The following is a 21,060-nucleotide window of genomic DNA, read 5'->3' as shown; positions in this document are numbered from 1 at the left end:
TACAGCCACAAATTCAAAAGTACAAGCAGGCAGGAAATGCAAAACTTCAGTTTCCTCCCAGAAGACACATTCCACATTCTACCCACTGTTACAAAATACATATTTAGAAGGCATCCTATAACATTAAAGCTTTCCTCTTATATATACAGAGAAGGGTAATGCTTTGAAAACTTTCTCTTAGAGCCTTCTCTTTGTTAAGCTCAGTGAGGTCAGGAACCATGCCTATCTTTCCCCTCTGTTGTCCAGTGCCCAGCACAGTGCCTGGCACACAGTAAGCACTCAATAAAGACAGCTCCTTCCACTGTCATTATCACCACCATTTGCTGTGCAATTACCAGGGGTGCAGGGCATTAGGCTTTAGAACATTCCAGGATGACAGCTGAAAAAACACACCCCTGCCATCCACACAGACCTATGGTACAAAGTAGCAAGGAAAACACCTACCATGGATTGAGCGTCTGCAAGGTACTATGCAGGGTGCAAGGAGTTTTTCTTACATGAGCACATGCAATCCTTACAAAAAGCCCATAAAACAGGTGCTCTTATTCTCATCTTACAAATGAAGACATGGCTGCTCAAGGAGGCTTCATAATGTTAGTAAGACAAAGGCAGCACTTCAGCCTGTCTATTCTCCCTTAACAACCTCGAGGTGTGTACCATACTGCAGACAAAGAAACTGAGGCTAAAGAAACCCATGCTGGTGAAACTTGTTAAATCACTCTATTAGTCCATTTTCATGCTGCTGATAATGACACACCTGAGACTGGGAAGAAAAAGAGGTTTAATGGACTAACAGTTCCAAATGGCTGGAGAGGACTCACAATTATGGTGGAAGGCAAAGAGGAGCAAGTCACATCTTACATGGATGGCAGCAGGCAAAGAGAGAGAGAGCCTGTGCAGGGAAACTCCCATTTTTAAAACCATCACATCTCATGAGACTTACTGTCATGAGAACAGCATGGGTAAGACCCACCCCTATGATTCAGTTATCTCCCACTGGGTCTCTCCCACAATACATGGGAGTTGTGGGAGCTACCAGATGAGACTTGGGGGGGGACACAGAGCCAAACCATATCAATCACTCTCCTCAGACCACACCTCCTGAATCCAGTTGAAGGCCCACTCTCCTTCAAGGGGCCATTAACACATTTCTCTGGTGATGGAACCAGTTTAAATGGCTACATGAGCTAAAGGGTGGGAAGACTGTCCAGCGGCCACCAGCAGGCACACAGCAAATGTTTTGTTGCTGTTAAAATAATGAATAAAGTGCAGCCTGTGGCCAGCTTCCAAAAGGGACTGCCACTGTGTGTTCTACATGATCCCAAGATGGGTCATTGCTCTCCTTGGGTTCTGGTCACAGATGATGTGGCAGCCCCCACTACCCTAGGCAGGTGACTGCAATGCATTTCCCAATCCTCAGAGGGTCCAGCTGAGGAAGTCCCAGGAAGTTTTCCAAGTGGGCAGGTCCCCCACCCCAGAACTGTGTCAGTAGGACCGGGGTATGTGTAATGCATGGCAGTTCCCCACATGATTCCATACTCACCCCTGAACAAGAACCACTGGGATGGGGTCTCTCAAATTCATCCACACAATCAGAAAAGCTCCCTCAGATCCATCATCACCACAGGGGATAGCCCTGAAATCACCTTGCCAACTGATAGAGTAAGTTCATAAAAGGAGCTGTTCTGAAAGGTTAAAGCATTTCACCACTGAAGGTGGTACTAATATTATTATTGGTTTTATCTTCATACACAAGGAAGTATATTATTAGACCCAAACATTCTCCTGGTTTCCTTTCATGAGTACTCAAAAAGAAAAAAAAAAAAAATCCAGTCCTGTGTTCCACAGCAAGTTAATATATAAGGGCAGGCATTCTTTCCTTAATACAAAATTATAGTCCACCACCCAGAACAAAAAGACAACCAAACTTCAAAAACAACAGAATTGCTTATCCAAAAATGTATATTTGAAGACTTAATGCTCTCAGATTAGCATAATTACTGGTATCCCTCTGGTTCTGCTTTTCTCCATATCCAAAAAGTCTTCATCGCTCGGAAGACTCTCACCAACATTAATTAAAGAAATGGGCAAAACTATAAAATGACCTGGGGGAATTAGGGCTGCTGAGGGTCAGGTAGTCTCAGGCTAGCCAAAAGACCAACCACAAATCATAGTGCATTTGCAAAAACAAACAAAGGCAGTAATAATACTCCAGTGCCCTTTTTTTCCAAAGAGATCAAAGCTACAGGCAAAAAGTGAAGGCAATTCAGTGAAAGGAAAAGGGCTGGCAGGAGAGAACTGGGCAAAGCAGTTTCAAACTCCTAGGAGAATAGGAGGGAACTGAGGGGAATAGAGACATTCCACCAGAAGTACTAAGAGGCTATGAAAAGCACTGGCCACTGTCCTTGTCCCTCAGACCAGGGTCCCCTACTGGTCCATGGCCTGTTAGGAACCTGGCTGCACAGCAGAAGGTGAGCTGCGGGCAAGTGAGCAACGTTTCATCTGTATTTACAGCTCCTCCCCATCACTTGCATTACCACCTGAGCTCCACCTCCTGTCAGATCAGTGGTGGCATTAGATTCTCATAGGAGCGAACCCTATTGTGAACTGCACATGCGAGGGATCTAAGTTCCACACTCCTTATGAGAGTCTAATGCCTGATGACCTGGCACTGTCTCCCGTCAACCCCAGATGGGATCACCTAGTTGCAGGAAAACAAGCTCAGGGCTCCCACTGAGTCTACATTATGGCGAGTTATATAATTATTTCATTATATATTACAATGTAATAACAACAGAAATAAAGTGCACAATAAATGCAATGTGCTTGAATCATCTCCAAACCACCACCACCACCCCTGTCTGTGGAAGAACTGTCTTCCACAAAACTGGTCGCTAGTGCTAAAAAGGATAGGGACCACCGCCTTAAGCAGCCTGAATAGCTGCATTAAAAGAGGTGCCTGAGGCCGGGTGCGGTGGCTCAAGCCTGTAATCCCAGCACTTTGGGAGGCCGAGATGGGCGGATCACGAGGTCAGGAGTTCGAGACCATCCTGGCTAACATGGTGAAACCCCGTCTCTACTAAAAAATACAAAAAACTAGCCAGGCGAGGTGGCGGGCACCTGAAGTCCCAGCTACTCGGGAGGCTGAGGCAGGAGAATGGCGTAAACCCGGGAGGCGGAGCTTACAGTGAGCTGAGATCCGGCCACTGCACTCCAGCCGGGGCAACAGAGCGAGACTCCGTCTCAAAAAAAAAAAAAAAAAAGAGGTGCCTGAAATGATATGCAACAAATCAAGAAAGGAGTATGTGCAAGAACTGGGGAAGCTGTTTTAAGGGGTTGCTCCAATCTGAGATTTTGATGAATGAGTTTGCTTTTCTGGTTGCCAGAGGGCGCAGACGGTGCCCATGTCTCTCTAGAGTTCCAGGCCAACTCTTCCATGGAAATAAAAGCAGAAGAGCATTTCTGCCCCTGGCCTGATTCAAGCAGGCCCCAGAGCAGCTGCCTGACTCCCAAAAGCTAAAATGTTCACAGAAACTATTTGGATGTTGCTACCTCAGTAATCCAAAACAGCATGCAAAATAATAGGTCAGATGTAAAACACAAAGGAGATAAACAACGAATTGGCAACAGAAGAAGCAGATAGGGGAAAAAATTATGATTCAGAGCCACATGGACTGTGAAGGTTTCACTGAAAAGCTAAGCATGTGAGCTTATATCAACCCACAGACTGGCAACTAAGGAGGAAAAAATAGCTCATGACCTTATGTGACTATATCTTCCAGAGTGAAACAAATATGACTTCTATTTAAAGTAATAAATATGTTTTTCTTTGTCTTTGTTGGACTTTACAACCCTCAATATAAATGTGGGTCTAAATCAATGCACTTAGACAGAGAAAAGTGCATGTGATCATCATGCTAGGTTTTTTATTTATTTATTTATTTATTTATTTATTTATTTATTTATTTAGAGATGGAGTCTCGCTCTGTCCCCCTGGCTGGAGTGCAGTGGTGCAATCTCGGCTCACTGCAAGCTCCACCTCCCGGGTTCACGCCATTCTCCTGCCTCAGCCTCCCAAGTAGCTGGGACTACAGGCGCCCACCACCATGCCCAGCAATTTTTTTTTTTTTTTTTTGTACTTTTAGTAGAGACGGGGTTTCACTGTGTTAACCAGGATGGTCTCCATATCCTGACCTCATGATCTGCCTGCCTCAGCCTCTCAAAGTGCTGGGATTACAGGCGTGAGCCACCATGCCTGGCCTCATCATGCTAGTTTTTAATGGGCCATTCACTCGGCCACAAAGCTTTGAGGGCCACAGACTGTCCATCAGCATAATTCCACAAACGTTTATTGAGCATCTACTCAGTGCCAGCCCCTGTGCTAGGTAGGCACGACAGGGGGTACAAATAAGTGGGCAGGACACCAGTGCCCTTCTAGTGCTTACACTATAATAGGTAAGGGCACACATACATGTAAAACCAACTATACTGAAGTCAGTATGTGTGAAATGCTAGAGGGCACTCATTCATTCTATTCATTCATTCAATCAATATTTATTGAATGTCTGCTACGTGCTGGGTACCCAGTTGTGAGCAATGTGTGGAATTGGCGGAAGGTTTCTGGGAGAAGGGAGCATTTAAATGTGTATTACCACTACATACACCATTGCTAAACAAATGAAAATTCTCCAACTCCCTAAAACTTACCATTTTGTTTTCCCAAATAAAACATGCTCCCTTATTTAGCTTTTTCCATGAAGCACACTGAGCTGAACCTTAAGGAAGAGAATTTTTTAAAGTGCACTTCTAATGATGAGTACCTTCCGTTTTCTAAATCACATAAACAGCTTAAAAGGTTTGATAACCAACTTTTTTTTTCTTTTGCCATTTGTTTCTATCTTGAAGACCCCTCTCCAAAATTGATATCTGTCTCTTTTATTTTAAAAAGTGGTGGGAAGCACCTAACAGCACTCAGAAGCAATGGGGCATGGTGGGAAGGCTTTAGAACCAGACACCCTGGAGTTGGACCCTGTGCTCAATGCCTTACCAGCTCTGTAACCTCAGCAAGTAACTTAGCCTCTCTGGGCTCAGCTCCTTCATCTATAAACTAGGATCAATAATTCCTCCCTCACAGTGGGTGGTTTTGAGGACTAAAGGAGGTAATAAAAATAAAGCTCTTAATAAAGTGCTCAACACATATAAAGCTTCATAGATGGTAGTTATATTTTTAATAGCATTTAAACACTCAAGTTGTATTATGGGAAATAATCCTCTTAAGTACTGCCTGTTTCATAGGTAGCACTGTTCTTATTTTATTTATAGGGAAACTGGAACCTGAAGTATGTCATAAAAAGTTTGCTGTCAAATTACATATTCAACAAATTCCGATTTCCTACCCATCCATTCATTCGTTCAATCAAAACTTACTGAACACCTTCAATGTCCCCAGCCCTCCTGGAGTTTATGATCTAGGACAGGGGTTAGTTAGCAAAATGCTTCTATAAAGGGCTAGCTAGTAAATATTTTTACCTTTGCAGTCCACATGATCCCTGTTACAACTACTCAACTCTGACACGATAGCATGGAAGCAGTCACAGACGATGTATAAATGCATGTGGGTGAATGTGTTCCAATAAAACTTTATTTGTAAAAACAGGCCCCAGGCCAAATTTGGCCTGCAGGCCTTAGTTAGCCAACTCCAGCACTTTGGGAGGTCGAGGTGGGTGAATCAAGAGGTCAGGAGTTCAAGACCAGCTGGCCAACGTGGTGACCAAGGACGGTGGATCAAGAGGTCAGGAGTTCAAGACCAACCTGGCCAACATGGTGAAACTCCATCTCTACTAAAGATACAAAAAAGTAGCCGGGCGTGGTGGCACATGCCTGTAATCCCAGCTACTGAAGACGCTGAGGCAGGAGAATCGCTTGAACCCGGGAGGCAGAGGTTGCAGTGAGCGGAGATCGCACCATTGCACTGCAGCCTGGGGGACAGGGCAAGACTCCGTCTCAAAAAAAAAAAAAACAAAAAACAAAACAACAACAACAAAAAACCTCTGGTTTTATTATTTCCCAAAAGCCTTTTTTAGCTTATTGGACTTGATTCCAATCTGGACCTAAGGACACAGAGCCCAAGGTGAGGCAGCTCTTCTTCTCACACCCACCTCCTGAGCCACCCAGACCTTTCTAGATCATATGCACTCACTGAGTATACAGGGAAAACTCAAAACAGGCCAGAAAGGGGAGTGGAAACTTAGCTTATCAGCTTCGTAAGAAACACTGAGTCTCTGAATGTTTTTACCGCATAGATGAGGAAACAGAAAAAAGAAGTGGCATTCCATGTTCACCAAGGAACTAGCAGAACTATACTTCCAGCTAACCACACCTCCAGTCCCAGAGGCCAGGGTCCTTCCTGCTACATCTCAGTGTCGGAAGGAGAAGAAAAAAGATGGAGTGAGGAGTTTCCCTGTAAGGTCTACCAAAATCAGCTGCCCACAGAAGCTTGCAACATTTGGGCACAAGGACAGGCTACTAGTCTCTCCTTCGCCAAGTGGGGTTTGTGACAACTCACTCCCCTGACAAAACACAAAATTTTGATCTCAGAAGTAACCTAAACATCTGACCCAATTTCTCATAATCAGCTGCCTATGTGACAATTTTAGGGAAACTGATCATTAACTCCTCTTCAATCAGGGGCTGTCCAGCACAGGCAGCTCAGCTCCTGGATGCTCCGAGTCTGACTTTTCAGGCACTGCCCCAAACTGTGTGAAAAATGTTTCTTTCTCTGTGTGTGCAGACCACTTTAAAGGAAAAGGTGCTTAGAGCATACAACTATAAACAGATGAGTATGAACTTAACGTTTTGCCACTCTCCCTATTCCATATTCACCCAAGTTAAATCAAATTATATATTAACCTCAATCCCACAGTTTTCTACAGTTGGTTGGGTCTGTATCCTCTCAGTACTTCCTGTCTCTCTTAGGGTGAGTTTCCAGGCAAAATTCAGGTCTTTGATGTCCCTGCAGAACCTGGGGGAGACCAGATAGCCATGTGAGTTCCTGGGTTCCGCCTTCAGGAGTTCTGGCCTTTTTGACAAGCCTGTCTTTTTTTTATCATTGTAGTTATTTTCCTACAGAGACGTTATTTACTTCCTAAAAGATTAAGTTTAGATCTGCAGACTAGCAAGCATATCAGGCCATTTGTGATCCAGTATTATTTCCCAAAATAGCCTCCATGGGCCTCCCAAAACCCTTGTTCCAGCTAAATGAGCCATCCCCTAGAGGCATCGTGTTTCACACCTCAATGCCTTTGCATAAGTGGATACCTTCATCTGGTCTACCCTTTCCTCCCTTATTCCTGGCAATCACCTTCAAGATCCTTCAATATCCAGCTCAAATACCATCTTTTCTGTGAAGACTTCTCTGATGTCCTCAGGACAGTTAATCTGTTCCTCTTTTCCAAAACCACAAGCCTTTACACCACTTAAGGAATTACATTACATTGTTTAGATTATATGTGTGTTTCCCCCTCCTGCCTAGCAGCTCATTAAAGGCTGAAGTGTGTCTCTTCATCTCCAGAACTCAACACTGGTTCTGGACACACAGTTAAGTAAAGAAATGATGCGTGCCTTCTACCGCTATGTAACTCCCCAATGCACATAAGAGATTCAGGGCTAGACAACTTGGAAGCCATCAACAAAAAAGAGGAAAGAGAACACCTTAGAATGTTCCCAAAAATATCTTTTTCCTCCTCTGGCTGTTTCCCAAGAAGCAACATTCCTCCCCCAAATCAACCCAAAGGCTTTGTGACCAAATCCATTCATTTGCCGATAATTTCCCAACACACCTATAAAATGAACATATGCACTAAATTCTCAAAATGGGTTTCTCGTTTCTTATTGGAATATACTTTTCCTGAGCAGGACAATGTTTTTCCTTCCCCTACACAAACACCTGGCCTTTAAACTCCGTTGAACCTGGGCACGCTGCCTGCATCCAGCCTGCTCGTTGTGTTGGAATCCAAGGGCTGGTGACTAAAACCACTGATAAGTTTACTTTCTTTTATGAAATTTCTCTGGTAAAATGAGTTCCACAGAACTGAATTCCATGTATCTTCTTTGCCAACATGTCAGTGCACTTTCTTTGATCTTCTTGTGTGCCTTGCTTTAAGAAAATCCAAAACCTAAAATGTTAAATGTCCAACGTATTCTTGACTTTGGAAAGGTGTAGAAGATTATTTTTGTTTGCAAAGATTTTCTGACACAGATATTTTCAGGATCCCATATCCACTGCCTGAAGTGACATATATTCATGAGCAGCTTTCTTTCTTGAATCAAAAGGAGAAACACTTGATTCTTAAAACTTGGCCTTTTCATGGTCTCTCTGCTTAGACGCCACACTGGAAGTAGACTCACGTTTGCTTAAGCGTCCTCCCTAGACAGGGATAAGGACAATGCTTCAACTCTGGACTTCTTTGAAACTCTCCGTTACCCAGAGTAACAAGTACAATGTATATGTGATACATAAGATGCTAATTTAAACCGAATTTGGAAGCAGACTATGTATTTCAGACCCACTGTTTTGGAATCTCTTTAGCAATTAAATATAGAGGCTCCAGGTATCTCCTATTGCTCTTCCAGGGAAACATTCTGTCTTGTTCTCCCGCTTTGCTCCCAATACTCACCACAGACGTTCTATATGGCATTCATTACTCTGTGGGTCACTCATCAGTTTATCTCTTCATCTCCCTCTTGATGGCAGAGAGCTCATTTATGGGATTCCCTGGTACCGAGCATTGCTGGTGCACAGAAGTACTTAAGTATTTGCTGAGGGTTTCTGACTGCCCTGACACTACCTTTTTCACATCACCTACAGACTATGGGATTGCCATGCCTTGCCTGGAATTGGCTGTGGCCCCAAAGAAAGCATTTACAACACTGAAGCACCAGGTGGCCTCAGCATCAACATCCATCCCATTGTAGACAGTTCCAAATGGCCATGAATCAAGTTGTGTGACAAGATGACTACATCTAGCCCCAAAGTCCACACTGATAATTATCTATTCTTTTGAAAACATGTTGTCTTCCCAAAATCTGGTTCAACTAGGATAAGAAGCACATCTCTTCTTGGCAATACTCAAATTAGATGGCTTACATTCTTTAAAAAAAAAAAAAAATCAAAACTAATTTTCCTATATGTGACTGCTGACAGGTACTATAGATTGGTTCACTCATTCCTTCTTTTTCCTACCCCTTTTCTGCCTTCTTCATGTGCAGTGATTGGAAAATAAAACTCACATCCACAGCCTCCTTGCAGCCAGAGAGACCCACATGACACATTTCTGGCCAATGAAATACGGTGAAAGTCACTTGGGAAACCTTCTTTCTCAATATAAATGTATGCACTGACCACTATTAAAGCTGCACAATAAGGGAAGGCAGAAATTCATTCATCCATTTAACAGACATTTACCAATACCTCCTGAATTGAACAGAATACAGACGAGGCAGCTATAACAAGTGCCTTTTGTACCCAAAGGTAGAAAAGTTTAAACAAGATAGAAGTATATTTGTCTCTCATGTAAATGTTACTTCACAAATAAAAACAGTTCAGTTATTCGGTCTAGGGTCATGGCGACAGCTCAGCAAGGACGAGGATCCAGGCTCCTTCGACTTTGTTGCCCTGCCATCCCAAAAGTGTGACCTTTATTCATATGGTCAAAGATGACTCACATGTGCTCCAGCCCAACAGGAGAAAAAGGAGATGGCCCACTGCTTTCCTTTGAAAGCACAAGTTGGAAGTTACAATTATCACCTCTGTTTATGCCTCTTTCACCTGAATCTCACATGACCATATTCTGCTGCAAGGAAGACTGGCAAACATGCCAGCCTATTACTATAGGAGGAGGAGGAGGAAGTGGAAGAAAGAGAGGAAGAGTAGGAGTTGGAGGAAGAGGAAGAAAAAGAGAAGGAGGGGGAAAACTACTATTAATACTATTACTACAACTACCACTAAAAATAATAATATTGGGAAGAACAAGTAGCAGCCTCTGCTACACTTCAGTATGCCAGGTACAGTGCTGGATAGACATGAATAAATTTCAGTCCCTCCCCTCAAGAAGCTCAGTTATTACTATGAGCTGAAAAGTGTCCATGCATCTTTGTATCTCCAGAGACCAGCATAGATCCCTGCACTCTATTTACCAAATACTGATGCCAATCAGCAGCAACAATAAATATTCTGCCCCCCACCCCACGACAATATGCACTTGGTACTGAACTGTAACTTGAGAAACGACCATGCGTAGGGCATCATCCCTGCCTTCAGGAGTGCCCAGTCTACACAAGGAGACAAGATGGTACCTACACATGGAAAGATGACATAACACAAAATTGCAAAGCCCTGTGCCAAGTGAGGGAAATCTCTCTAAAGCCTGGGACAGCCAGAAATGGCCCTGGATGAGGAAGAATGTCATCACTTGGCTCATGTCAGCAGGACAGATCTCAGATGAGATGCTGGGGTATGTGAAGGCAGGGCAATGAAAAGAGAGAGGCTAGCACAAACTCCGCACATGTGAGAGTCCTGCTTTGCCCACCTGAGTGGAGGAAGGCATTGTCCCCTTCTCTCATCAGACAGAAACGGTCCTAGGTAATCCTGGCTCACAGTGTCTGCTCTCCCCAGAGAGACAGGCACTGAACCTTGATTTCCCAAGCACAAACCAGCCACCCCCACCTTGCCCATCATTAGTGATTTCATGCTCCCAGTTAAAACAGCATTTCCGTAAAGCAATTTTCCCAGAAGTGGCAGAAGGGCAGAGATTAGCTGCAGGTTGCCATGGAGAGAGTCTCAGAAGACCATCTGTCCTGGCTGGTTTAGACTTTCATCTCCCTCGAGGTTATTTCTTAGGGTCAGATGCTCTCAAAAGTCCCTTCCAGTTTTAAGACTCTGAGAAACTAAATTAGAACCATGAGATCTAAAACCTCCTAGGACAAAACTGAGGAACACCTTGATCACATTAAGGAAGAAATCATTTATGCAAAGAACCCAGTACCATGCCCGAAAAATGATAGGCCCTCAGAAAAGTTGTTATTGTAATTGTATTAGTTTGTTTTTGTTTCTTAATTATATTCATAGCTCATCTCAATCCAGGGAGATTCTGAAATGGCTTATGATACAACAAACAGTATAGTAACAAGAAATTTTAAGTCAGGGCCTGTGAATCTGTCAAGGAAAGAAAACTTGAAAAACAGTACAAAGATACAAAGATCACAACACTCTAAAATGTAAACTAACCCTGAGGTACAAATTTTCCTTGAGTTTCCTTGAGGCCAAAGCAAAAACAAAAACAAAACACTAAATTATTTACAAAAATTAAATAGTCTGGGCCGGGCACTGTGACTCACGCCTGTAATCCCAGCACTTTGGGAGGCCAGGGCAGGCAGATCACGAGGTCAGGAGATCGAGACCATCCTGGCTAACACAGTGAAACCCCGTCTCTACTAAAAATACAAAAAATTAGTCGGGCGTGGTGGCAGGCGCCTGTAGTCCCAGCTACTTGGGAGGCTGAGGCAGGAGAATTGTGCGAACCCAGGAGGCGGAGCTTGCAGTGAGCCAAGATTGCACCACTGCACTCCAGTCTGGGCGACAGAGCGAGACTCCATCTCAAAAACAAAAATAGTCTGACAGGCACAAACAAGCTAACAACAAAACCCCAGGAACTCAGTTCAGAATTCTGCAAAGCAGTACCCTTGTTCCAGGGAACCTGACCGGGCTATGTAACAAGTTAGGAGGAAGTCACAGAGCACAGGAGAGGGGTCCATGGATAATAAACTAAGGAGTTACTGAACTAAACAAAGTAAAACAGATTTCTTTGTTGCAGGATTTTTCCAAAACTTTAATGTGCTCATTATAAATCTCCAAAAGGGCAATAAAATATGTCTTATACAGCCAAGGAGCATTTTTATTTATTTTTTGAGACACGGTCTTGCTTTGTTGCCCAGGCTTGAGTGCAGTAGTGCAATCATAGTGCACTGAAGCCTCAAACTGCTGGGCTCAAGCAGTCCTCCCACCTCAGCCTTCCTAGTAGCTGGGACTATGGGTGCATTCCACTGCACCAGGCAAATTTTGTAAATATATTTTATAGAGACAGGATCTTGCTATGTTGCCCAGGCTGGTCATGAACTCCTGACCTTAAAAGATCCTCCTGCTTCCACCTCCCAAAGTGGCTGGAATTACAGGCATGAGCTACCATACCCAGCCTGTAATGAAGCACCTTATACTTTGGAATGCTTGGATCCCAAGTGGACAAATGGACAATCACCACTAAAATTCTATTCTTATCACAACTAGACATGTCAAACTTCTACTCTTTACCAAGACATCATCTTTTTGTGCTTTTTTAAAAAGATACAAGAACAGAGATCTGCATCTTCCCCTCTTTCCTCTCTTACTCTGGCTAGTTTCACTCCAGGTGATGCATTATGAGCAATCATTTAAAAACTGCATTATACTTTCTTATAGTGCATTTTATACTTTCATAGATTTGCCCACATCTTCTTTCTGTTGTCTACACGTTTCTGGAGGTAGGAAGGATCTATATTACCATCTCCATTTTAAAAGGATGAGAAAACAAATCCCACAGAGGCTGAGCTCCAACGTCACACTGAGCCAGTGGCGGAGCTGGTCCTGGGCCACGGGCTTCCTGACTCCGGGCTACACCTGTGGCCAAGCCTGTCCCTCTCTCTCCTGGTTCTGTCCCCTCCCAGATCAGGTGCTGCTTTTATCTTATCGTGCTTCTGCAGGTGGGTGGCAATGCTGCTGACTCTTTTTTGGCTCCATCTGGGCCCTTTTCTTTCATCCACTAATTAAATCATGCACTTTTCTTATAGGGGAGCAGAATCTTCAAAAGAGGAAAAGGAACCCTCCCTTTCAGCACATTCAGGGATTAAAGTTCATCTGGCTATGAAATACTTGCCAGGGACTAAATGCATTACTGAGAGGCAACTGCTGAAAGCCAGTGACACATTAATACGAAAATGTGAAGAGCAAATGACAAGATCTCAGGCTCTAGCCTTCCCAAGGTGGGGTCAAACAGCCCAGTGGCACCTCAGGGGACATTCTGATTCAGGAGCCTAGAGATAGCATCCTCTGCTGCAGTGACCTTAACAAGAAACTGGAACAAGAATGGGGTCCCTTCTTACTTAGGGGAGAGTTTGCAGCTAGGCCACAACCATTCCCCTGTGCACTGAGGTAAGCCCAGCACCAAGCTTGTAGAAAAAGCAGCCCTGCACATGTACACCTATGCAGCAAACCTGCACACCTATGCAGCAAACCTGCACATTCTGTACATGTATCCCAGAACTTGAAGTATAATTAAAAATAAAGAAAGAATGGCAAAAAATAAAATAAAATAAAAAGCATCCCTGAACAGATGTCCATGCTCATCCTCATTCATACATCTTCACTGGGGTTCTTCACTGTAGAGTTCTAGGAAGGAGGCTTTACAAATAATAGAACATCCATTCAAGCACCAGGCTTTTATTTAATTTAAAATAATTATAGATTCACAGGGAGTTGTAAAAATAGCACAGAGAGGTCTCACGTACCCGTCATCCAGTTTTGCCCTCCGGTAACATCTTCTATAACACTGATACAACAGAAAAATCAGGAAATCAGCATTGGTACATCCATAGGCCTTACTGAGATTGGACCAGTTTGACATGCACTCACGTGTATTTGTGTGTGTGTGTGTGTGTGTGTGTTCTGTGCAATTTTATCACACATAGGTTCATGTAACCACCATTACAATTACAATACAGGACTGTTCCACCACCACAGAGTTGCTTCATGATCCTCCTTCACAACCACGGTCACCCGCCTCCCAGGACGCCCCCCTCCTGAGTCCCTAACCCTGGCAACCATTAATCTGTTCTCTATTTCTTTAATTTTGTGATTTTGGGAATGTTCTATAAATATAACCTTTAGAGATTACTCAGCATAATCTCAAAAGCGTACATTGTTTAATGTCTCATTATTTTTTACCCAGTAAAACATTATTTTCACTGAGTTTTGCTGAGTCTTTGTTCACTCAGCACAGTTCCCTTTGGATCCGTCCAAGTCATTGAGTGCATCGATAGTTCACTTCTTTCTGTTGTGAAGTAGTATTCCATGGCATGGATGCAGCACAGTTTGTTCATCTGCTCACCCACTGAAGGGCATTTGGTTTGTTTCTAGATTTTGGCTATTACAAGCAAGGCTGCCATGAACAATCCTGCACAGGCTTTTGTGTGAACATCAGTTTTCATTTCTTTGGGACAAATGTCCAGGAGTACAATGGCTGGGCTATATGTCAAATCTTTTTAAAAAATATTTTTGGGCCGGGCATGGTGGCTCATGCCCATAATCCCCACACTTTGGGAGGCCAAGGCAGGTGGATCACGAGGTCAGGAGTGTAAGACCAGCTTCGCCAGCATGGTGAAACCCCATCTCTACTAAAAATACAAAAAATTAGGCGGGCATGGTGGCATACACACCTGTAGTCCCAGCTACTCAGGACACTGAGGCAGGAGAATTCCTTGAACCCAGCAGGCGGAGGTTGCAGTGAGCCAATATTGCGCCACTGCACGCCAGCCTGGATGACAGAGCGAGACTCCATCTCAAAAAAAAAAAAAATTTGATGGAGAGTTTTCTAAATACATATTTCATACCATACTTGGCTCTCTTAAATATAATGTAGATAATTAAATCTTATTTTTAATGATTTGGAGTCATTATTAGAGCCACTGAAATCTGTAAAACTGTCTCGAAATTAAATGATTAAATGGCCCCAAAGTATTAGAGGCTTGGATCTCGAAGTGTTCACATGCCTGGATTTGTTACAATATTCTCCTCAAATTTCAGAGGTGTGTTTTTCAATATATGTGGTGAGTAAGCACCTGAAATATGGCTAGTCTGAGATGTGCTGTGCTGTAAAGTAATATATACACCTAATTTTAAAGACTTAGTAAAAAAAGAAGAGTGCAAAATATCACAATAAGAATTTTTATGAGGATTGCATGTTGAAATGATGATATTTTGGACTCACTGGGTTAAAGAAAATACATAATGCCATTATAATCAATTCACAAACAAGTGGTAATTTCATAGGTAACAGCAAAATCACCTTAAAGGGGTTGACATTGTCATCAGAATATCTTAAGGAATTAACACTCTGCATTCACATTTTCAACATCCATGAGGAGAAACATTAAAGCAAAATGGACCCAGGGTAACCCTGGGACTCAGTCCTCCTAAGTCCAACCTTCTCATCTGTCTATGAAGCATCCCCATCTTTGAGCCTGGCTGCCTGCCCATCTCCTGAGCTGAAGAAAGGAAAATATTCACAAGCCTGCCTTCATTACTAGGGGAAATGTTAGCTCCTGCTTTTAATTAAGCATTTTATACTGATTTTCTTCTTTGACCATAAAAGATAACCAACTGCATATTTTCTAAATGATCCATACAGATCTAATAAACAATGTTTCTCCAGTAAAAAGGCAGCTCCCACTGTCTCCCTTGTCTGCCATAAAAACTTGAGCTTTCCAATATTCATCGATTTGACAAATATTTAACGAGTATCTCTCTGATTTGTGCCAGGCTCAATGTGCTGGACATTGAAGATACACATGAGAATTAAACACCATTCCTCCTCACCTAGATCTCACAGTCCAGAGAGAGAGACAAACATATAAACAAATAATCCCAAAAGTGACAGTAGCTGTTTAAAAACAAAACAAAACAAAAAAAACAGGAGAGGAAAAATGGGTGTTTTTTTCCTCCTCCTGAGTCAAATGCAAAACCATAATCCATTTCCAGTTTGAAGGAACTAAGAGCTATACACAAATGGGGAAAAAAGCAGAACTGCACAATATTCCTGAAATACACTGTGGTTAACAACCAGCCATACAGACACTGTGACAGGCACGCTCCTAGGCACTCAAGTGACAACATGGACTTCTGTCACCAAGGAGGTTCCGGTGGCCTGGGGAACAAGACACAGCTAACATTGGAGAATTTTTTAAACATTGGTAAGAGAAGTCAGACAATGTAGACCATAGCTAGGTCATGATGAGCTTTGATCCACCATGGCCACGGCAATGGGGAGCCACTGAAGATATTTTTGAGGAAGGGAAATAACACAATGAAAGCTGTTTGTATGTCAACTTTATAATAAGAAAAGTGACTCGAACACCTACTATGTGCCAGTCACTACGATTCCAGGGGCTTTACATGTATTATCTCTAGTTTTCCTAACAGCCTTTCAAGGTAGACATGATCGTCCCTTCTTTACAGATGAGGCAACTGAGACTCAGAAACATTAAGCAAAAGTATCAAGGTTACGTGGCTAATAAATAATGATGCTGGGGAAGTTAATCCAGCTGTTGAACCAATAAAAGAAAGAGGTTACTAGCAGGGGAACTAACGTTAAGGCCCCTGAATAGCCTTTGAATATGAACCAAAGATAGTTCATCTCTGGACTACTTTAGAGCAGCAATAAAGTAAATAGCCACAATGTGTTAAGTGATTACTATGTGCTGGGTACTATGTGTGATCAAAGCTGGGGATGCACAGGAAACATGCAGAGCAGTTAGTGACTTGTCTGTACTCACAGGGCAAAGTGATGGGTGGGCAAGACCACAAACCACCCTGCTTACCTCCTCTCTGCAGCAGCAGACCGCATGCTGCCTGGCTCAAGCCCATGCATAATACCAGAACCCATCACAAGGGGTCAGGTCTATGGCCTCCTCCTCCCCCAAAAACTGCAACCCCCACTGACTTGTCCCTCAGAGGCTCTTGGTCCTGTTCTAGATTATTCTAACCAAGAGTACCTACTTAAGTTGATGGGCCCAATGCAAAATAAAAAAGTGGGGCCTCTTATTGAAAATAATATTAAGAATTCCAATTTCCCCACAGAGCAGTAAATCAACCGGGGGCTCCAGTGTGGATGGTCTGTGCGGTTGCACAGGTTGCAAACCTATGAAGTTGGCTCTGATTCTAAACCAGTCCCTAGTTCTCTATATTGGTAACAATTGTATGCAGAGTGGAAAGATGTCTGACTGATTCTCAGAAAATGTCTGTTCCATTCAAATCTTCAGGATCAGGAGACCTACTGCCAAAAAGATAGCTTCTTGGCTCAGTGAGAGCCAGCATGGCATGGGCTCATAAGATGAAGAACACAGCCTCTCAAAGGGAGAACTTTCTCCCTTCCCAGTACATGGCTTCCAATGATTACGTGGTGCAGTATTCAGTGAAAAGGGATTTGGTGGTCTGTCCTCTCAAAGGTTATCCTGAAGATAGAGAACATGGAAAAAAAAAAAGACAAGACTACAATCAGTTCTGCTTTAAAAAAACAACAACAAAAAAAGTCCCTAAATGTAATAGGTGAAGCTTAGTAAAAATGATAACAATAACAAACATTATTTGAGTGTTTATCAATTACCAGTGACTATGCTGAATCCTTTTTAAAGATAGATATAGTCCTCACAGCAACCTGAGATGCAATATTCAAAACCATGTTCATTTGCATTCATAGAAGGGCTTGTTTCACTTGTTCAAATAGACCTGAATTTCAGGTAGAGGGAGACCAGAACAAATAAACCCTACTAATTGTTTGACCTTGGGCAAGTTCTCTTCCCTTGCTGGGCTGGATGTGCTTACCTGTAAATGAAGTTTGTGGCCTGCATGCTTTTGAAGTCCTCTGGACTCTGACAGTCTGTGATTCCCAGAGGAGAAACTCGGGAAAATTCGTGACCCTCCACTCAGCCTTCCCACACATGCTACTCCAGAGCACCAGACAGACAAACCACAAAATCAGGCACAGCAGAAAAAAGCTGGCCCCGCAGCCAGGACACTGGGTTTCTAGCCCTGGATCCACCAATTACTCATAGGATGACTCGGAGCAAGTCACTTCACCGCTCCGAGCCTCAGTTTCCTTATCCATAAATTAATTAACACATGCCTAAAGTCCTTCCTTGCAAGGCGCAGTGCCTAGCATCTAGAAAGTTCTCGGCATGTGTTAGTTGTTATCATCATCATTATTAATTATTATGCCCTCTTCCAATAGTTCCCACAAACTTCAAGTAAGAAAGACCCCTTTTAATGCAAAAATGAACTAGAGTCATCTTCCCATTTAATAGGTTTACATTTATAATCAATTAATTAGAAAAATACAGAACATCAAAAAATCACTATGAATTGTTATTCCATTAACCAAAGCACTTTCACATATGCTTGAAAAATGTGAAACATTTTTCTTATCACCGATGATGCTGGATTCTCAAAACCCTTGCAATGATTCTGAGGAGCTGGGCTGAGGCTGACTGCTCTCTGGACCACCTGCCAGCTCAGGGCTCAGTGCATTGCCATTTCCACCTTCACTCACGTGGACTCTGCAACTCCTCCTCTCCTCTCTCCACCGCTGCCCTTACCACACTGTCAAGGCCCGAAACACAAAGGAGGCAAAAGGAAGAAATATGTATATCTAGCACTGGAACTAAATGTATGATTGCTTGTGCCTGTTTCTGCCTTTAAACCCTTTTTTCTCACAAAGTACAAACTTTTGAAGGGTAAGAGATGATACACTCATTTTATGTAGAATGTTTGATGCAGTCTTGGATAAATTCTTCATAACCATATTTTAACATGCATTTGGAAAAAAACACAAAATAATACACTATTAGAGGAGGAATAGTTCTTTAAAGCCATGGTTCTTTAATTTGCATATAAATCACGTGGGATCATGTTAAAATACAGCTTCTGATCCAGTAGTTCTGGAGAGGAGCCTGAGACTCTGCATTTCTAACAAGCTCCCAGGTGATATTGGCGCTGCCAGTACACAGGGCTTGGTCCAACCTTATTGCTTTGCAGACGAGAACTTGAGGATCAGAGAAGGCAAGTGTTTTGTCTGGGGCCACACAGCTAGAGGTAGGGCTAGGAGATAAACTCAAGTTTATTGACTCTCAGTCCAGAGCCATTTCTGCTATGCCCTGATGTCATCCTTTGAAGAAGGGAAAAATGTTTCTGAAAAAAAAAATCCCATTGTCCTTTCCCATGTAAGACAATACTAAACACGTATAAATGTGCACATATCCTCTTCGCGCCTGCGCCATGGTTGGAAGGTCGTCCCTGTGACCGGCTTGGCGGCTGGAGCAGCTGTCGCCATGTTGTCGGTCGCAGCCCGCTCGGGCCCGTTCACGCCCGTCCTGTCGGCCACGTCCCGCGGGGTGGCGGGCGCGCTGCGGCCCTTGGTGCAGGCCGCGGTGCCCGCCACCCCGGAGCTGCCTGTGCTGGACCTGAAGCGGCCATTCCTCAGCCGGGAGTCGCTGAGCGGCCAGGCCGTGCGCTGGCCTTTGGTCGCCTCCGTGGGCCTCAATGTCCCTGCCTCTGTTTGTTATTCTCACACAGACGTCAAGGTGCCTGACTTCTATGACTACTGCCGCCCTGAAGTTTTAGATAGTACGAAGTCTTCCAGAGAGAGCAGCGAGGCTAGGAAAGGTTTCTCCTATATGGTAACTGCAGTAACTACTGTGGGTGTTGCATATGCTGCCAAGAATGCCGTCACCCAGTTCGTTTCCAGCATGAGTGCTTCTGCTGATGTGTTGGCCATGGCGAAAATCGAAATCAAGTTATCCGATATTCCAGAAGGCAAGAACATGGCTTTCAAATGGAGAGGCAAACCGCTGTTTGTGCGTCATAGAACCCAGAAGGAAATTGAGCGGGAAGCTGCAGTTGAATTGTCCCAGTTGAGGGACCCACAGCATGATCTAGATCGAGTAAAGAAACCTGAATGGGTTATCCTGATAGGTGTTTGCACTCATCTTGGTTGTGTACCCATTGCAAATGCAGGAGATTTTGGTGGTTATTACTGCCCTTGCCATGGGTCACATTATGATGCATCTGGCAGAATCAGATTGGGCCCTGCTCCTCTCAACCTTGAAGTCCCCACGTATGAGTTCACCAGTGACGATATGGTGGTTGTTGGTTAGAGACTTGGACTCAAGTCATAGGCTTCTTTCAGTCTTTATGTCACCTTAGAAGACTTATTTGAGAGCAAGCCTTCTGTACCTGAAGTTGATTTGAAATATGTAAGAATTGATGATGTATTTGCAAACATTAATGTGAAGTAAATTGAATTTAATGTTGAATACTTTCAAGCATTCACTTAATAAAGCCACTGTTAAGCATTGTTATGCTCATACACTTGAAAGGTACAATGTCTTTTAGCTAATTCTAATTAAAAATTACAGACTGGTGTACAAAAAAAAAAAAAAAATGTGTACATCGAGGACAAAAGCTAAACTCTCTCTCTCCCAGTTTCCAGCACAGAATGTTGCAAACAAAAGATACTCAAAATACTATGTGTCCGTGGATTAATCTGACGGGGGTTTTAATGAAATGTTCTGAGTAGAGTAATGCTTTTACCTTTGTCATCTCTTTAAAGACTCCCTGCTGAGCAGCCAGCCCCCACCTCCCATCTCCAAAACTTTCTGTACTTACATACTAAGTTCCCCCAATGGCATTTTCTAAATTAAAATTTAATTTATGGGGAGAAAGTTCAAAACAAGCTATTGTTCTAAATCAATATTGAGGCAGAAGATAAGGGGCCTTTATTCCAGTAGCGGCAGGATATTTTATGTTCCTGCATATCCTTTGCTCCAGACCATCTAAGGCACGTGAAGTGTTTGAAGAGTCACACTTAGCAGTCTAAGTGTTCAAACAGCATTCAAAGCCTCTCTGCCCTCCCACCATTCAGAATCACTCCAAAGGGCTTCTGTGGCTTGGAACTGTATTTTCACGATCTTAAGAGTTCAAGAGAGCTAACTCCATGAGCTTGCTCAGCTCAGGCCCAAGCACATGGCAGGTCCACAATATGTCCCTGACCCACTGTCATATCCAGCACCTAGAGTCACAACAAGTTTTCAAGGTTTCAACAGGATTTTCCTTAAAAGGTCAGAAAACATATCCTCAAAGGAAAGAAAAAATGGCTGTTTAGACTTCTAATTCTATTCTACCACCGGTTGAAATTAACAAAT

At 43.2% G+C, this 21,060-nt stretch overlaps 2 protein-coding genes across 2 annotated transcripts in view; one reads left to right on the top strand and one right to left on the bottom strand.

Moving 5' to 3' along the window:
- ROR1 (receptor tyrosine kinase like orphan receptor 1) overlaps nucleotides 1-21,060 on the bottom strand; it is a 428,145-nt gene that overhangs the window by 385,282 nt on the left and 21,803 nt on the right. The window lies entirely within an intron of this gene.
- LOC117092025 (cytochrome b-c1 complex subunit Rieske, mitochondrial-like) lies at nucleotides 19,128-20,300 on the top strand. Its single transcript, XM_033225149.1, has one exon. The coding sequence runs from the start codon at nucleotides 19,189-19,191 to the stop codon at nucleotides 20,011-20,013; it is 825 nt and encodes a 274-aa protein (XP_033081040.1). The 5' UTR covers nucleotides 19,128-19,188; the 3' UTR covers nucleotides 20,014-20,300.

The sequence above is a fragment of the Trachypithecus francoisi genome, unplaced genomic scaffold (genome assembly GCF_009764315.1).
Source record: "Trachypithecus francoisi isolate TF-2019V2 unplaced genomic scaffold, Tfra_2.0 Lachesis_group12, whole genome shotgun sequence".
Lineage (NCBI taxonomy): Eukaryota > Metazoa > Chordata > Mammalia > Primates > Cercopithecidae > Trachypithecus > Trachypithecus francoisi.
Note: the sequence above shows the minus strand (reverse complement) of the source record. Positions and strands in the feature narration are given on the sequence as shown.

Excerpts from the sequence above, each read along its gene's own strand:
- LOC117092025 (XM_033225149.1), top strand. The coding sequence starts at position 19,189 with ATGTTGTCGGTCGCAGCCCGCTCGGGCCCGTTCACGCCCGTCCTGTCG.